The sequence below is a fragment of the Octopus bimaculoides genome, chromosome 8 (assembly GCF_046866305.1).
Source record: "Octopus bimaculoides isolate indiv1 chromosome 8, ASM4686630v1, whole genome shotgun sequence".
Classification (NCBI taxonomy): Eukaryota; Metazoa; Mollusca; class Cephalopoda; order Octopoda; family Octopodidae; genus Octopus; species Octopus bimaculoides.
This window is the reverse complement of record NC_142935.1, coordinates 24,848,683-24,868,682: the sequence shown is the minus strand read 5'-3', so window position 1 is coordinate 24,868,682 and position 20,000 is coordinate 24,848,683. Positions and strand designations below refer to the sequence as shown.

General features: G+C 35.4%; 1 protein-coding gene across 2 annotated transcripts in view; it reads right to left on the bottom strand.

Annotated features, from left to right (window-relative positions):
- Nucleotides 1-20,000, bottom strand: part of LOC106878942 (semaphorin-2A) — a 447,301-nt gene that overhangs the window by 80,366 nt on the left and 346,935 nt on the right. For both annotated transcript variants that reach the window (XM_089356188.1, XM_014928318.3), the window contains one exon: nucleotides 2,854-2,899. In XM_089356188.1, the coding sequence (XP_089212314.1) occupies nucleotides 2,854-2,899 (46 nt within the window). The remainder of the gene's footprint in view (nucleotides 1-2,853; nucleotides 2,900-20,000) is intronic.

Genomic DNA, 20,000 nt, shown 5'->3' with positions numbered 1-20,000 from the left:
GAAGTTGGTTCATCCAGCTTTATTTTGAATATATGCATGTCATCATCATCATCGTCTTTTAACGTCTGCTTTCCATGCTGGTATGGGTTGGACGGTTTGACTGAGGGCCGGCAAGCCAGAACGCTGCACCAGCCTCCAATCTGATCTGGCAAAGTTTCTACAGCTGGATGCCCTTCTTAAACCCAACCACTCTGAAAGTGTAGTGGGTGTTTTTATGTGCCACCGGCATGAGGGCCAGTCAGGCAGTACTGGCACTGGCCACACTCAAATGCTGCTTTATACATATATATATACATATATATATATATATGAGAGGTATTGTTATCCAGATGATCCAGGATGGTAGGTAAAGCTATGTAAGTGCTACGGGATATATGTATGTACATATTGGTGGTGCACAAAGAAAAGTAATTTTATAAGAAAAAAATGTATATATGTGGTTATATAATAAAATTGGGATGGTTCTTTCTCAGGTCCTCAAGCACCCATCTACAATTAAATCTCCAATCGCCGTTGCTGAAAGATTTCAGATCCTGTTACATTTTTTGTTTACTTTAATTTAAAATTTCTTTTGTTTTTTTGCAAAGGTATTTCACTATATTCATAAAAATAATTAAAACTCGTAACGACCAAACAGATTCACATGCATATATGTTCAGACTCATGTTTATGTACATATAAATACAAACAATATATACATATATGTATACACAAAGATATACATATATGTATATATACACAAAGATATACATATATGTATATATACACAAAGATATACATATATGTATATATGCAGATATGCATGCAAGTATAATAATGCTTATGTACCTAGAAAGAGAGTTACATGTACATATTGATATATAAATGAGAACATAGTACTGAAAATGGTTGAATCTACTCATATAGTTATTCATTGGAAATCGAAACCTTTGAAAACTGTGAGGGAAATGGAAAACTCAAAGTAATAACAGTGAAGCATCATCAACAACTTATAATGTCTGACTACCTACCTATTGATCTGTGTGGGTATTATCTATCACACACAAATATAAAGTTGCTGTATAGTGCGCAAGTTCTAAGAGCCCTACAGCTACACATGTGTAGGCCTAAATCAAAAGAATTCACAAGCTCCCATTCCATCAGGTAGTGGTCCTGGCTATTTTAAGGTTCTGGGTAGTGGTTGGTGATAGTGTCACCATTGTGTGTGTGTGTCTGTATACACACAAACACATACATATATACATACATATATTCAAATATACATACACAGGAGGCACTCTTTGCACGGTTGTGAGAAAGAGTAGACATTGTAAGTCTGGATGAAAGGGAAGCACATTATAGGAATGGAAGATAAGGGAGTACAGTAGTGGGCTGGATGAAGGGCTAAGTAGATTGTAGGCCAGGAGCTGTTGGCATATTGTATGTGTGACCCAAGATGCTGAATGCCTTGGTACCAGACCTGACCTGAGAATAACTTGAAATCCCCCAAAACTAGTTCCTACTTCAGTTATGCTAAGTTAAGGGTTTTTAGTTTCTCGCCATCCTAATTGTTTCAGAGGCCCTGTTAAAGGTTATCTGTCTTCCTACTCTTGGGGCTCTGAATGAGTCCAAACAAAAATCTTTCAAGACTTTAAATACTCTTTTCCTTCTCCTCCTCCTCATTTATGGAATGACCAATTTTCCAAGCCTGCATGAGCCGGATGGAATTTATTGTGGACAGTTCTCGCCAGCTGGGTGCACTTCCAGGCATCAACCCTCGTTTGTTTATGTGTAAGCATATGTCTGGCTATTTCCTCATGGAAAGACATGTCTTCATAGAAGATTGGCAATGAAGGACACCTTTTGCATTACAATAACACTTGCTTACAACTAACATGTAAAGTCAAAACAAGAAGACACTAACACACACACACACACATATATAAAAACCGAAAACAGAAAAGCCGTTGGAAAACAGATCATAGCAGTGACTACATCTAAGAATATCTGAAGAAGGAATTGTATTCCGAAATATCATCGGACTATAGATAATTAAATTACAACAGGTATATAGTCCATTTTTCGTATTATAGTGCATTGTTGTACCATTCAAAACTTTTTATTCGTTACAAACAATATGCAATGCTTCAAGTGAACTACAATACTCTCCTCTATATAAAGGGTGTTTTAACAGTTTCCATCAACTAAATCCACTAACAACACTTTGGTCAGCCTGGAGCAATTGTAGAAGATAATTGCACAAGATACCATGATCTGGGATTGAAAGCAAAACTATGTAGTTGCAAAGCAAACCTCTTACCACACAACCACTGCAATTATTCAAACACTAATTAAACAGCTATTAATTACTCTCACACTACATTGGTAATGGTGTCTCTGCTGGCTGGGACACGTGCACCGGATGTTCGATGGGAGGTTAGTGAAAGATATATTGTATGGGGGAGCTAGACTCTGGTAGACATGTGCACGGATGACTGCATACCTGTTTCAAGGATGTGTGCAAGCGTGACATGAGAGCCATGGGTATGAATACCAAAATCTGGGAGAACATGGCAAATGACCATTCCTGCTGGAGACAGATGCTGAGTACTGCCCTGAGGGAAGAAGAAGATCACATACGTCAGACGGACGGAGATGCAGGAAGACTGAACCACCAACAAACGACCAGCTGACCAACCACATTTACAACCGTTGCAGCTGTAACTGTCACTGATGCATCGGCCTTGTCAGTCACAAGCGATACTGCAACACTGATCCAATCGAAAGCACAGACCCATAGCCTTCCGTGATTAACAAATGCCAATCAATTAAACAGCAAACATAAAAGCAACATTTAATTAAATATTTACTTACATGACCACTGTTAATGTCCGATAGGTTTAATCTAATTACTTTATTCCTGAAAAAACATATATAAAAATAAATTAAACAGATGTGTTACAGTGAATAATGTGAATCTAAAACGAAAAGGATTATTATTACAATACAAAAAACAAACAAAAGAAATAAAAATATGAATGACAGTATAAAGGTCTGTTTTTTAAATTTATCTTTTACAGTTTATAGCAGAGACTCCAGCAAATAAGATCTGAAGAAGGAATTCTAATTCCGAAATATCATCGGACTATAGTTTACCAAGTTACAACAGGTATATAGTCCATTTTTTGTTCTATAGTGCATTGTTATAGCTTTCTAAACTTTTTATTCTTTATCTTTTACTTGTTTCAGTTACTGTGGCCATACTGGGGCATCCCCTTGAAGGAGTTCAGTCAACAAAAAAAAATCAACTGCAGTAGTTAATTTGTTTTTTTAAAGACTGCTATATATTTCATCAGTCTCTTTTGTTGAATCGCTGAGTCACAGTTGTCAAGTGGTGAGAAGAACAAACACAAAGACACATACAAACACACATATATACATACGTATACATAGATACTTAATTTCCACGAATCCAATAAGATTTTGTGTTTATTCAAAATAGCGATGAACACCGTTCCTCCATGTGATTAGCTTGAAAAATTGTTAGGATATTAAGATACTTTCCTATTTTTCTTAACATGAAACCAATGGTAGCCTTAATTCACAAATACACAAATTCTATCCACCAATGCAGTGTTGAACACTCATTTTCATTGTTCGACATTTATGTATACATACACACATATGTACTTACATATACACACACATCCCTGTAACTTGGTGGTTCAACAAAAGTGACTGATAGAATAAGTACCACGCTTAAAAATAAGTACTGGCATCAATTCATTCAATTTAAAATCCTTCAAGGCCGTGCCCCAGTATGGCCTCGGTCTAATGGCTGAAACAAATAAAAGGAAATATTATCCGAAAGGCCCTTCACCTTTTTAAGATCGTGGGTTGAGATCTAACAGAGACTTTGGCAGCTGATTTTGGCTGCTCAAATGACCACATGATGCTGCTTTTTACTGAAGCATCATGGGAATGTATTTACAATGGGGCATCATGGGAATGTATTTATCAAGGAGGAAGATGGGATTACATATAGAGACAGGCATTATGGGATTGCATTTGCAGTAGAGCAGGATGAGATTGTATTTACAGTGAAGCATGATGGGACTGCATTTACAGCAGAGCATCGTGGGTTTGCTTTTACAATGGAGCATCATGGGATTGTATTTACTGTAACACACTCTAGTATAGTGGCCCTGGTGTTCAACAGGCACTTATTCTTTTGAACCACGAGTAGGATGTAACAAAAAAAAATGAACTCTGGTGAGATTTGAACTCCGAAGATGAAGGACTTTACTAAAATACCCAAAGGCATATTGCCTGATGCTTTACCAAATTGCCATTCAAATTTCTTAAAATAACGCAATAACGATGATTATAATTTTTTTTATAAGTTATCGGGGTTCAAACAAGAAATAATAATAATAATAATAATAATAATAATAATAAATAACAACAACAGCACTTATGTTCTTTAACAGAAACAGATGTTGGTTAAAAGGATATATACATATAAAAAAAAAAAAATGAATGGAGAGCAATTTTTGGCAGAGTGCCTTATTTCTGTTCTTCGTTTGATAATAATGCTCACAGACAACAGAACTGCTCAGATGCATGGCGGAGCATCTGTTTAATGTCTTACAGCAGATATTCAAAATTTATTAATTAAGTTGGGAATAGAAAAATAAATGAAAAAAAAGGAAAACCAAAAAAGCAAGATGATGATGATGATAAATATAGACGTTACCCTTCCTTTCCATTGTTAAGCCTTACTTATTTCCTTGCCCTGGGTCACAATCATTTCTTGTCCAAATCATAACAGAAAGCTCCCTGCCACAACACATACAGAAGCATAAAATCACTGGCTTCATTTTATTAAAGTTAAATTGCATTTATTTGTATGTATATACATTCACATATATATTTGTGTGTGTATATATATATATATATATATATATATATATATATATATATATAAATACATACCTATATATATGTGTATGTGTGTTTGTGCGTATGTACATATGTATATCTATTATGGTTTTATTTGTTTTCAACTTTCTGTTTTTTTATATTGTTTTGAAGACAGACTTACAATATCACGATAATCTTTACTGAGTTGTTTTTGTGTTGTTACACAATCTATTATTACATATATTTTTTATTTCCTTTTTGTTTGTACTTTATTTTACTTTTATTTTTCTCTTCGCCTCCTTACCATCCCCCCCCCCCCCACCACCACCCTGTATATTTTACCATTTCTTCATTTTTTGTTTTGTTTTGGACGCAACAATATTCCTCTTTGCAAATGAGAGAAAAAAAAGCCAACCAATTCTCCCCCTATTCACAGCATAATTCCTACAAATTCCAACATACTCGTTTCCTTAAAACCCAAATTCCTGCGCAAGCACATAAAGAAATCTGTTGCCATTTATGGTCTGCAATTAAATTTGGATTAGCGTTTTAGCAACGTAACAGCGAAAATCCATACTATGGAGAATTGGAATCAGAATCCAACTTTGGTAAAGTTAGAGAGTATTGGAATCTACAGAGAGATCTTGGCATAAATTTGGTACAGATTTCCTTGGGTGGCCAAACTGGAATATTCTTCATTCATGCATTTATTTTGCTTTATTATTCTTGTTGTTGCTGTTGTTGTTGTTCTCCAATGCATAGATCTTTTATAGTTTTTTTTTCATTTGTTTCAGTCATTTGACAGTGGTCATGCTGGAGGATGGCCTTGAAGGGTTTTAGTTGAATAAATTGAGCCCAGGCCATTTTTTATTTTGTTGATTTTGGAGCCTAGTATGTATTCTAACAATCTCTTTTGCTGAACCACTAAGTTATGGAGATGTAAACACACTAACACTGGTTATCAAGCAGTGATGAGGGAACAAACACAGATGCAAAGACACACACAAAGGTATATATATATATATATATATATATATATATATATACATATAACACATTTAAATAAGGAAATTCAAATTCATCACCCCACTGAGGAAAAAAAAGGGGGGAAAAATATAGAATAAAAGCATGGTAAATTAATCAAATTCTACCACCTCCTAGATTTCGATTATCTCCCCTATACCGGAAGAAATCCCTAATTACCTCCCCCTATCTAGAACTCTTCTTTCTCAGACTGGAGCGAACACGACACAATGAAGTAGAGAAATTTGAAAAGACAACACGAAACCGGTTATTTCTCAAAATACAATGTTTATATACCAAAAAGATTTTATAATATTTTTCTAACATTTTTCTAACATTTTTCTGACATAATTTAAATATATACTTTAACCAAGTAACACAAGCCTTCTGTAGTTTTTTCACTCTTATTATCTTTTATATATATATATATATATACTTTTATTCTTTTACGTTAGCCAGGTACCAAGAAGGGAGTTAACTATGCAAATAACAAGAGAAAAGAAAAGGGACAAGTAATACAAACAATGACCCTTCATCAGTTTTCCGGCTGTCTATCTACTCCCAAGTTCGAGCAATCAATGACAATATGAGTCTTCAAAGACAGTTGCTCCCATAAATACCAAAATAAAATTTTGGATTTATGGAGGCTAAAAGTAGGGAACAAAAACAGAACAGTGGAGACAGGGTCATTCTTTGAATTACTTGCCTTTTTTTTGTCTCGATATTTGCATATTTAACTCATTTGTTTTTGTATTTCATGTTGTTTACTGTTGGTGATGTCCTGTACTCATATATATATATATATATATATATATATATATATACTGCTTTATTTTAAGAGATTTGAATGGCATTTGGTAAAGCATTAGACTTTTTTCAATTCCCAGACCCCAGTTGAACCGTCTAACCCATGCTAGCGTAAAAAACAGACATTAAACGATGATGATGATATGCACACACATGAAATTGTTACCCAATATTCTGCATTGAGTTCTTTTTATCAGATAATCTTATAACAAACGTTAAGAAAATCCTACAAATGCTTAACAGTACCATAATACATATACATATATATACAGACAGACATATATGCATACGTGAGCATGTGCACATGTGTGTTAGTCAACTCTTTAAAGAGTAAGACTTTGGAAGATCAATTAGAGAATATTGAAGAGATTCTCCAACCACAATGGCACAATAGCGGTCAGCACTGTAAATGGTCTTTAAATATACTGGAAAACTCATAGAGAAATTGGTAGAAGTGATATTGCATTCTTTACTTAGAAATAGGATAGCTTATTTTAGTGTCTCTGTGGAAAGGTCAAGAGTACACTAGATTGGATGCCATAACATACTGCTATGTCTGTCTGTCTGTCTCATCTCTCCTGCCCTTTCTCTGTCTTCTTTTCTTTCCCAATATAATATAATTATATATGTGTGTATTATGGATATATGTCTGTGGCTGTGCTCATATACATGTATGTGTATGTATATATATGAGTATGTGCATATGTGTGTGTGTGCATATATGAGTGTGTGTGTATGCACATACCTATGTATATAGATATATAATATATATATAAGCCAGTGAATATATATGTATATACTATATGTGTATGTATGTATATATATGCTATACATATGCCTGTGAATATATATGTATATAGATATGTATAATATATATATATATATATATATATATATATATATATATATATATATATATATATGTGTGTGTGTGTGTGCATGTATACATATATACACATATGTATACATGCATGCATGCATGTATGTATGCATGTATGCTGCAATTCTTCCTAATTTGGCATGTTTATTTCAGTTAGCAAAGCATTAGGTTTCTCTGCCCATCATCTCATCTTTGAAAATTCCCAAACAACCCTTTGCCATCTTCATACAATTAAACCTTTATTTAGTGCTCTGACATACTCAAATTTATTCCAGTATTGCACCATAATTTGTAGGCAAATGACCATGTTTTACATTGTACATCCATTTAGGTCTGTGCTTATATAGGCATGCATATATAGACACCTATATGCATTGACATTCCTACATGTGAATACATATTTGTCTGTGTGCATGTGTGTATGTATAGATACATGTGTGTCTTTGTTAATCAATATATAAGTGCACATAAATGTATGCATATGTAAATATACATGCTTATGTGTGTGTGTGTATCTGTGAGTATGTTATGCATATATGTATATAAACACATATATGTATGCTTATATACATGTATGTATATGTTTGTATATGTATCTGTGAGCATGTTATGGATATATATATATATATAAACACATATATGTATGCTTATATACATGTATGTATATGTTTGTATATACGTATAAACACACACACACATATATATATGTAATTTAGGAACTAATGGGTATATATCAATTAGTGAGCTGAGTAAAGCATGTTCACAGTTTTAGGCTACCTAATGTCATCCATGGTCAGGGTATATTTCCACTGGCTCTGCTTCAAGAATTCTATAGTGTTAGTTGAGATAATACAATTGATGAATGAAGTGGAATAGGGATTTGGCATTAATCTTTATTCAGTATGATGATTGTTTCAACCCCCTTCTGTGATGGTCCTTTATTGATAGGATGTGGGGCATCCAAATGTGTATATAAACATGTATGTATATATATATATGTATCAAAATCGCTGACGTGGCCAATGACAGTACCGCCTGACTGGCATTCATGCCATTGGAACGGTAAAAGCACATCTGAGCGTGATCGTTGCCAGGGCCATGGATTGGCTCCTATGCTGGTGGCACATAAAAAGCACCATTCGAGCCTGATCATTGCCAGTGTTGCCTTATCGACACATGTGCTCATGGCATGTGAAAAACAACATTCAAGCATGGTCGTTGCCAGTGCCACCGGACTGGTTCCCATGCAGGTAGCACGTAACAAAAGAAACACCTTTTCAGCATGGTCAATGCCAGAACCACCTGATTGGCTCTCGTGCTTGTGTCACGTAAAAGCACCCACTACACTCTTGGAGTGGTTGGCATTAGGAAGGGCATCCAGATGTAAAAACCTTGGCAGATCAGAGTGAGCCTGGTGCAGCCTTCTGGCTCACCAGTCTTCAGTTAAACCATCCGACCCATGCCAGTAACGTGAACTGGTGCCAGTAACGTCACAACTCATTTTTACAGATGAGTGAACTGGTGCCAGTGACATCACAACTCATTTTTATAGATGAGTGAACTGGTGCCAGTAATGTCACAACTCACTTTTACAGATGAGTGAACTGGAAGCTCAAGAACCTAACATACCGCCCGGTCTGAGAATCAAACTAACTACCTCATGATTGTGAACCTGATGCTGCACATGTGTATACATATTGTATACAGGAATATACGCATTTGCCAGCACACACCCATTAGTACACACACACATCAATAAACCCCTCACACACACAGAAAAACCACAAAGAGATGGCTCTGTCAACTGACACTCTTAGTTGTAAACAGCACGTTGTCTCAGATCTCAAATGTTAGCCAGTCACAGAGTGAAGGTTGGTGTTAAGATGAATAACCTTTTGTGGTTGTGGGGAGGAAAAAAAAACCCCTCCAAAAACATCAAAAAAAAAAAAGAACAAACAAAATCTATCAAAATATCACAGTGATGACATTAATAATTCCCAAGAGATACTGGTGACCTCATAAGTTTCCAAATTTGTCAAAGCATTTGAAGAATTTTTGTCTCATTGTTTTGTGCTTTTCTTTTCCATGCAAGCATTGTTGGGGTGGCATTGTTGCTTTGTACGAGTGTGTGAGGCTGTAGGGGTGTACGTGTGTACGAGTATGTGTATGAGTATGTGTATGAGTGTGCATATGAATGCGTGAGTGTGTGAGTATATGTGTATTAGTGTATGCGTGTGTGTGTTCTGTTATTTCCTCATGATTTCATCCAGATGATGTGGCCACTTTGTGCGATGATGCAGAACGATCTTTATTTTTTGTCTTTCATCTCTTACGCTATTGTGGAGGTGGGGATATTTTTAAATCAGAGACCTGGCCTGACTATTTGCAATAAAGTGGTCCCTGCTTCTGAAGGGCACCCAGGGTGCCAAGTATTAAACCAGGAAGTCAATGGAGTCTATCCCCAAATTAGATCTATCCCCGCCAAATGGGTCTATCCCCAAACAAGAGAAAAACAAGCAGCTGCAGGAGTTGAAAGTGTACCCCTCAACCACTATGAAAACAGAGTTGATTAGGGTAGGATTTGAACTCGGGATGCAGAAAATAGGAACAAATACCAACATGAATTCTATCCGATGCCCTACAAAATCTGCCAACCTTGCTCACCAGTCAACCATGTAAAAGCTTTCTTCAATCATAGTCTGATGGAGATCTACGTTTTGTGGACATAACCCTGGCCTTCATTAGCTCTCTCTCTCTCAGATCAATGAAATTGATGTCATTAATGCAGAAAGGACTAAGGAGGAGCAGTTCACTCCAGGTGATGGCACTTTTGGGTCTGTTGTGTAAACAGGTATAGACTTTGGGGCCTAGTGGAGGTTGAAAAGGCCACAAAGCCAAGGGCTACACTGAGGTGGCACACATTCTTGTTATACTTCTGTTCAACAGAAATTCAACAAGACAGAATGAAACTGCATTTTTGGACCTGAGCAGGGGGACTGAATCATCCTCTCAAAATTTAATATGACTGTTCTTTTGTTTTTAAGTGGAGGTCATGGGCCCCTCCTTGTCTCTCCAGACCCCAACATCCACACTCTGAATCAGTGTATTAGCGGAACCCCTTTCTTATTGGCCCATTTTGTAGATGAAACTGCATAGAGTGAAATTGAAAGTATCTGGGAATTAATGTATAAATGATGGACGCTTAAAGGTAATGATAGCAGGAATTGGTCACTGATAATAAGCATGTCTTCCAGCTTACAAGTTGAATGTTTTAGACCAAAATTTACACCAAAAGAAAAGTCAGGCTAACTTATGCATCAAGAGAACTTTAAAGGACCCCAAATTCTGTGTGAAATGCAACAGGATTTGGAAATAGGGACAATGTTTGAATGCTTACATTACATGCTTATGTTATATGCTATATTGATTTTTGTATGCTGGAATATATGGTATCCTAAATCACAGACAGCAAACAATCACAGACCAACACTCTGTATAGCATCTGTATAGCTTCTGTGTTGTTTCTTCTATTTACTTTTCAATTAACAAAAAGTTCAAGAGTTGACTACAAAAGTCTGTGATTCTTTTAAGAAACAAGTGGTACATCATTATCACCATCTTTACCAATTCAGATTTGTGGATTGGTAGAACTGTTAAATGCTTAAGCAAAATGCCTTGTGGCATCTGTTTTGGCCCTTTGCATTCTTACAGTAATGCATGTGACAGCACTGAAGTTTAACTGTATCAATGCTAAATTAGTGGTCCTTTCTCTGGGATAAACATCAGTAGCATGCACAAAAGAGACTTGCAGGCATGGCCAAAAAGCAGTCTTCATAAGATCTTGGCCAGGGTTGCTCACATATATGCAGATGCATGGTCAGTCTTGACCAACAGTAGCTCCTTGAACTTTATTTACTAAGGTTGTTTACCACAAGACATAATGTGAGAATGTTAGAAGAAATCACCCCCCCCCCCCAGCAAATGATAGCATCTTGAACAAGGAAGAAGTTTATGGACAACGTAGTCCAAGACACTCCTAAAATGACAGGATGGTCAGAACTTGATCACATGCTTGCTCAATCAAGATTGATCTGGGACTAAACACAATGACAGTGACATTGTTGATGCTCGCCACAACTATGACGACCACCACCAACAACAACAATAGCAATAACAACAGCTACTCTGTTATACAAAAACATGCAAATAAGTGCTACACCATCCAATAGAAAAAAACATCTCTTATCTTGCCAACTTCCCAAATCTGTTATTTACAGGCTTAATCCACCCTAACCCCTCTTAAATCCTAACTTAAATCAATCAGCCGAGTTTAAGCTCAATGAGGCTTGAATAATCAGCAATGTTAACTGAAAATTTCTCTCTTGGCAGGAATATTCATTCAAGGAGGATGTTTCCAGTATGAAAACGAGTTTTGGATCTCATTATTTCTTATTGATTTTTGCATCGGAATTAAACTTTTCAGTTCTGCTAATACTTATTGTATAGGAAAGGGTTAAATACTTACATTCATACACACACATATATATATATATGTATATATGTATGTATGCATACATACGGGAATATTTGTGTTTATGTTTATGTATGTATTATGTATAAGGGGAAAGTGAAAGTAAATTCAGTTAAACGTTGCAGTTGATTGGTAATTGAGAACAGTTTCTTTCTTTGTAATAGTGAGTCATGATGAGAGAGAGAGAGAGGGGGAGAGAGAGTAGTCTTGTGGGAAGCTCTTCATTATGTATGGGACTTGTGATGCTGCACACATGTATACATGTACACAAATACATACACAATATATACATTTATACATATATATACGTCTATAGTAACATATATATATATATATATATATATATATATATATATATACATATACATCTATAGTAACATCCATATATATATATATATATATATATATATATATATATATATATATATACATACATATATATATACATATATATAGACATATATATATATATAGACATATATATATACATATATATATAGACATATATATATACATATATATATAGACATATATATATAGACATATATATATATACATATATATATAGACATATATATATACATATATATATAGACATATATATAGACATATATATAGACATATATATAGACATATATATATATATGTTTATTTATATATTTTATATATACACACGCATACATTCACATACATATGTACATTTTCATATATATTACATTTATACACTCACATATCTATATTTACACAAATACATATAGATAGATAGATTGATAAACATCTAAACAGATAGATAAATACAGAGAGACAGAGTAAGAGACAAAGTGAGAGAGATAGAGGGAGGGAGATAGATAGAGAGAGAGAGAGAGAGAGAGAGAGAGAGAGAGAGAGAGAGAGAGAGAGAGAAAGAGAGAGAGATGTAACACAGAGTGATAGATAAAACACACAGCTAGATAAGTAGACAGATAGATAGATTGGGATTTTCTCATTCAATTAATGAATCAGAAGGGATGTCAGTGTCCGGTGATAAGCTATTGATGGAAACAGGAAAAGAAATGGCTCAGCATTCCAAAGAATCTAATTGAATTTTCTCTGCAGGATAAACCTTTTCCGATGAGGTTAGGTATTTAATTAAGTCCTCCCTCCATTTTTTTTTTATATAATTTTTCTTTTCTTTTTCTTTTTTTGAGATGCTTGTAGTTGAAGGAATTGATGCTGCATCACTTGTTATGTTGCTCCATCATTTAGTTAACTGTATTCTTCAACTGGTCAAGCTGAAATGATCCCGATAATATACTGACTGGCTGTAAATGTGTTACTAAAATGTAAAGAGAGGGCATCTTGCAGTGGCAGGTTCTATTGGTTGCCAGGCAAATAATATGTTAGGCAGTGAACCAATGAAAAAAAAAGAAGAATGACCCAACATCATCATTTGACCTGCTACGAATAGCAGCCAAAATTCTCTCAAATCATATGCTACTCATTCCTTTAAATAAAGAAGGGATATAATATAATGAAAGATGGACTACACAGAAATGATGTGGCTAAATGATTTTGGCTACAAACAGCAGCCAAAATTCCCTCAAATTATGCTCTACTCTCTGAGACAAAACATGGGACATAAACTGTGCAAAAAGATGCCCTGTACAGAAAAGATGCTAGAAACAGCAGCCAAAATTCCCTCAAATTATGCCCTACTCTCTTAAAGAAAGACGGCATTCACTGTGCAGAAAGATGTACTATATAGAAACGATGCTAGAAACAGCAGCCAAAATTCCCTCAAATTATGCTCTACTCTCTGAAACAAAACATGGGACATAAACTGTGCAAAAAGATGCCCTGTACAGAAAAGATGCTAGAAACAGCAGCCAAAATTCCCTCAAATTATGCCCTACTCTCTTAAAGAAAGAAGGCATTCACTGTGCAGAAAGATGTACTATATAGAAACGATGCTAGAAACAGCAGCCAAAATTCCCTCAAATTATGCCCTACTCTCTTAAAGAAAGAAGGCATTCACTGTACAGAAAGATGTACTATACAGAAAAGATTCTAGAAACAGCAGCCAAAATTCCCTCAAATTATGCCCTACTCTCTTAAACAATGAAGGCATTCACTGTGCAGAGAGATGTACTATACAGAAAAGATGGGTTTGAATAATTCACCCTTGGCAACATGGGTGTTTTACTCAACATCCTTAAACAAACCTTATTCAGGGACCTTTTGAGCAGGATGGGCTACTCAACCTGAAGAAAATTATAACTGGGCCCCACCTGTGAGGTCATGTGCTGCTTATCTTGATATGAGATCACCATGTCACGCACATACGGTTGTGATGCATGTGCCTGGTGTACCCTTATCAGACGGGTAGTCACGATGGGTATAATGGGCTTCGTATATTTTACCCCTGTGCCACTTTGATGGCATGCACTGCTCTCTCACTCAATAATAATAATGATAATGGAATTATTATATACAGTGCTCAGGTGTACTAAAACTCATCAGAAAAAATAACCAAAACTGCATGAACAGTACATAGAATATACACAAGAAATGAAACAGTGAATAAGTCGTAAAAAAAAAAAAAATGATGGTGGGGGAGAAGCATCAGGTGTATTGTTGGTGAATTTCAGGAAGCATATTGGTGGTTTATTCCATGTTTCAGCAATTCTGAGTGTGAAAAGATGTTCCTGAAATTCAGAGGTGCTGCGTTTTTTTGTTTTTTTTTTTACTTTGAACTCCATATGTCTGCAAGTGTTCGACATATGGAGTTTAAAAATTTTACTCAAACACAATTTTTTTGTAGCCTTGCACTGGAAATTAAACACTGTACTTAAAAGCACATGCTTTAAGTTTCCCTCACATTGGTATTAATACAAAAATACTGTATAATGCACCTATTAATTATTTCCATTCTATTGCCATCTTTCCCAAAGGGAATTTTAATTTACTATGAAAGATAAGTAGTAAAATATTTATGAACAAGACATAACAGGACGATGAAGGCTCTTGAAATTACTATATTTTGATTAGATCTTGATTAGATTTTTGTTTTATCTGTTGAAAAAGGTTTGTTGCATAGCTGAGAAGTTTGTCTACAGAGGAAATGTTTATTATTGTCTTCAGGCTCTATCAATGGCACTGGATAATGTCTTAGTATTTAGATAAGCCATGGGGGCAATGACCAAGGACTTTGGCATTATGTCGTGCTTGAGAAAAAGACCCATCAAGCTGAGCAAAATCGAAGTCGTGGCAGATACTGGTGTCACACAAATGGCACTTATGCTGGTGGCACATAAAATCACCCATTACGCTCTCAGAGTGGTTGGCGTTAGGGAGGGCATCCAGCTAAAGAAAACCATGCCAAATTAGACTGGAGCCTGGCACAACCTTCCAGCATGCTAACCCAGTCAAACTGCTTATGGAGTCTTCATAGAGAGCCAATGCGAAAAGACAAAGAGTAGAGAAAATTGAAAACGCAAATCTTAGGCAATTAAACAGATTCCTGAATACATAAATCATGAGTGTACATGCATGATTTGTGCTGATGTGTATAAAATATATGATTCAACTACTTTGTTTGAATGTTTTCATTTATGTGTTCAGGAATCTGACTGCCAAAGATTTGCATTTTCAATTTTCTCATACATGGATATATATATATATATATATATATAAATTCGTAAATTAAGTGATAGGACCTAAAATGTGTATGTGTTAAAGGATATGTAAGATATACGATAACGAAATATGAAGGAAGGTAGTATTATGGTGAACTTATTATACGTCTCTAAGTAGATAGTTAATTTTTACTCAGAACCATGTATTAATTAAAACCTACATACTAACAAGACTAATCACTGCTAAGGAGTCATAACAACAGCCAGTAAATAGACGTATCCTTTAATACATACACATTTTAGGTCCTGTCACTTAATTTACTAATTTGTCTTCTACTCAATAACATAACAGCATAATATTGTTTGGTTCCATGTCTATGCACTTACTTTATTATTCTTTTTTTTTTTAGTTTTTCTTCCCGCTTCTCTTTCTACGCCATATTGACAGATATTATTGTTATTTGATTTTTATTATTTTCTAACCTTGACACTTTTTTGGACTAAACTTTGCTTAAACGTACAGATTTTTCAACTTTTCTTATTTTATCGCATTTTTAAATATTTGAATACGTTTTTTGAAGTTATTTGACCTGAAGAGTGTCCTCATTATGAGTGATATTTATCTTGATCGATTCATTGTAGATTGACCAGATATTTTCCACTTTTATGTGGCCATGAAATGCATAGTTTTTCATTCAATTTCGTTTTTATAAACTTACTAAACTGATTAAAATTTTTAGTCCAATATTTCATAGATTTTATGTATTACAAACTTTCTCTTGGATTTTCTAGATTTTTAAACTAGTATTTTGTATAGTATGCCTTTCTTGGTGGTGTCTGATCTCATTCATCGTGTGAGTTGCCCCATGGTGGTTCTTCTCTAAATTATTAATATATATATATGAGAGACATCCCAGTTTATTAATTAAATATGACTGACAACATTTTCCACCTGCTTTATCTATACTATAAATTGCAGTGTTCCTGATTGCTTGCTTGCTTGATTGATTGATTGAGTGTTAGCAGATTCACTCGAGAACGGTGCAGTAAGAGCGCGTGAAATTCAGCACAGAGCGGCAGTATGGTCTACTCATGTTCAGGAGATTTTTATTGCCCCCCAACTCCCATGGTTACCGAGATAATCGATTATTACTTTTTAAGATAGGAATATCCCATTCAAAGTGGGGAGGGGCGATTTTGTTGCCTTTCCCATGATCGAAATTTTACGAAAAACCAGCACAATAAAGATAATTTTTTTCCAAGTAATGTGGCTGGGTTTGTTTTTCGAAAATTTTAATCAGAGACACAGAAAAAAAATGTAATTTCAATTTTTTGTGCATTAAAAAGCCAAAGCTGTTAGACGCTGGCGTACAGCGATCGATATATACGCAGTGAACGTTTTCTCCATTTGCGTGCAATAAGGCTTAGGGCAAGCGAGTGTAACATCGAAATAACTTGAAAAGAATGCATGTGGGAATGCCGTTATAATGAATGCTCATTTAAATGTATTTTGCATGGAGTTGATGTACTTTTTAACAGGAGTGGAGTGCCTGCAGGCTGGTTCTTCTCAAGTTTATGCATTTTCAGGTTCAATGTGTTTCAAATAAGTACTGACAATTGAAGGTGATTGCAAAGACAAAGAACTACCTGTTTTTTTTTTAACAATTTTAACAGTGAGAACATTGGACAAAATATGTTATTGACATTAATAGTTTGTACCTCAGCTAATTACTGTTGAGAACTGCATAATCCATGTGTCATGTTAGAGATCCAAAAGGCATTTTCGAATTTCATTATTTTCTTTAATCCAGGCAACGCTGGATATTTCTGCTAGTACACACATAAAGAGAAATACACCTATCACATGAACTGAGAGAGAGAAGACCTGTTGGAGCAAGTGCGATCAAAACTGAACAAAATTTGGTGACTGGCACCCGTGCCAGTGGAGTGCTAACAGCACCATCCGAGCAGGATCGCTGCCAGAGCAGCGGTCTCACTTCTGTGCTGGTGGCACGTAAAATGCACTATTTGAGCGCGATCGCTTCCAGCTTCACCTTACTGGTACTTGTGCCGGTGGCATGTGAGCAAAACATTGGACTAACACCTGTGCAGGTGGCACGTAAAAAATACCGTTTGAGCGTGTCCGTTGCCAGTACCGCCAGACTAGCCCTCATGCCGGTGGCATGTAAAAATCACTCACTACACTCTCAGAGTGGTTGGTGTTAGGAAGGACATCCAGCTGTAGAAACTCTGACAGATCAGATTGGAGTCTGGTGTAGCTATCTGGTTTGCCAGTCCTAAGTCAAATCGTACAACCCATGCTAGCATGGAAAACGGATGTTAAATGATGATGTCAAAGAAGTCAGCATAGAATCAGTAATGCCAAATAGGTGGTGGCAAAACAGCAGTGCCAAAACGTCTCATAAGCCAGCTTCAATGAAGTTTCTCTCTGAGAATTCCACTCTGTGTGTGCACATGTGCATGTTTGTCTATTTGTGAATGAGTGTTTCTTTTACTAATAAATGCTAGAATAGGATATAAACACCTGTAAGGTACCACCTGCTACCACCACCACAACCACTACTAAAAAAAAAAAAAAAACAATGCCTCTCTAGAAATGTAGTTTGTAGCATCATGTTTGAAATGCTTCTTTGAAACACAGGCAATGAGAAATGCCATGAACCAGAGACTGACCTGTTGGAAAACCTGTATCCAATAATGGTGTTGTTCACCAGTTGCAAAATAAAATGGTAAATTAAAGAATAAAAACAAGGAGAACAAGCACCGATGAAAGACTGTAAGGAGAAAGAAACAGACGCATTATTATAGAGATTAAGTTGGCGTCAACCAAAATGTATCTGTACATTATTGAGATGTCTGTGTTTTGAAGTGCTAAGAGATATTTCTTTACAAAATGATCATCTCGAAGCTAATTCTTGTCGCCACAGACATTTAAGAAACAAATAAATGAATGAGTAAATAAATAATAGAAAGAAAGAAAAGAAAAAAAGAAAGAAAAAATCATAACAAGTACCCACACTTTGTCTGTTGTGATCACACTTGATCTTAAACTTACACACAATGTGTCTGTCTAAACATTAATATTAACCAATGTTAAGCCATTTTTAACACAGCAGTGAATGTGAATGAGTGTGTATGAGTGTGTGTGTGTGTGTTGGGGGTGGAGAAAGGGGGCGGAGAAAGAGAAAGAGCACTTACACGAGAGACTACTTAAGAACGAACACTTGCATCAAGTAGATAATTTCTTAAGGCCCTACATAAGAGATGCATCATGCCTAATTAGTTAAAGTGCTATACTCAAGGTCCGTGGAATGTGGACTTGGAGGATATTACTAAACACGTACAGGTTTTGAGGTCCATCTATCTATCTATCTATCTACGCAGCTGACAAAGCATTGTGAAGTTGAATGCAAAACAGCGCGAAACCAATTCAAAAGAAGACATACAATAGCCATTTTACAGATATTTAATTAGATTGTGGCTCTCTCTCACTACAATATAAGTTCTGTTCTTTTTGAAATTGATGGCAATAACATATGATGTGGATGATTTTAGCCCAAAGTCTTTTCTGATCAAAGAAATCTAATATAAGATCAAAAGCTTTCCAACTGTGACCATCATATCTATTTTTTTTTATATATTTATATGCAAGAAACCCAGGGAAATATACACAGTTTGTGATTTGAGAGTGTGAATTTACTGCTATTTCTCATTTCCTTATTGCCAACAAAAGGCTAAACATAGACGGGACAAACAAGGACAGACAAAGGGATTTAGTCAATTACATCGACCCCAGTGCGTAACTGGTACGAAATTTATCAATCCCGAGAGGATGAAAGGCAAACTCGACCTCGGTGGAATTTGAACTAAGAACATTACGACAGATGAAATACCGCTAGGCATTTTGCCCAGTGAGCTAACGTTTCTGCCAGCTCGCCACCTTTTACTGCTATTTCTAGCAGGCTGTTCTAGCTGAAGTTCATCGCAGTTGTTCAATAATAACAACTAAGCAAACAAAGACAAGGAGGTAGTGAGATAACAATAATAACAACAATAATAATAATGATAATAATAATAATAATAATAATAATAATAATAATAATAATAAAAATAATAATAATAATAATAATAATAGTAATAAGCAGTTGTGGTCGATGAAAAAGGTAGCAGTGGTACCAACAATTGTTGGATCCCTAGGGACAGTGAGCAAAAATCTTGAGAA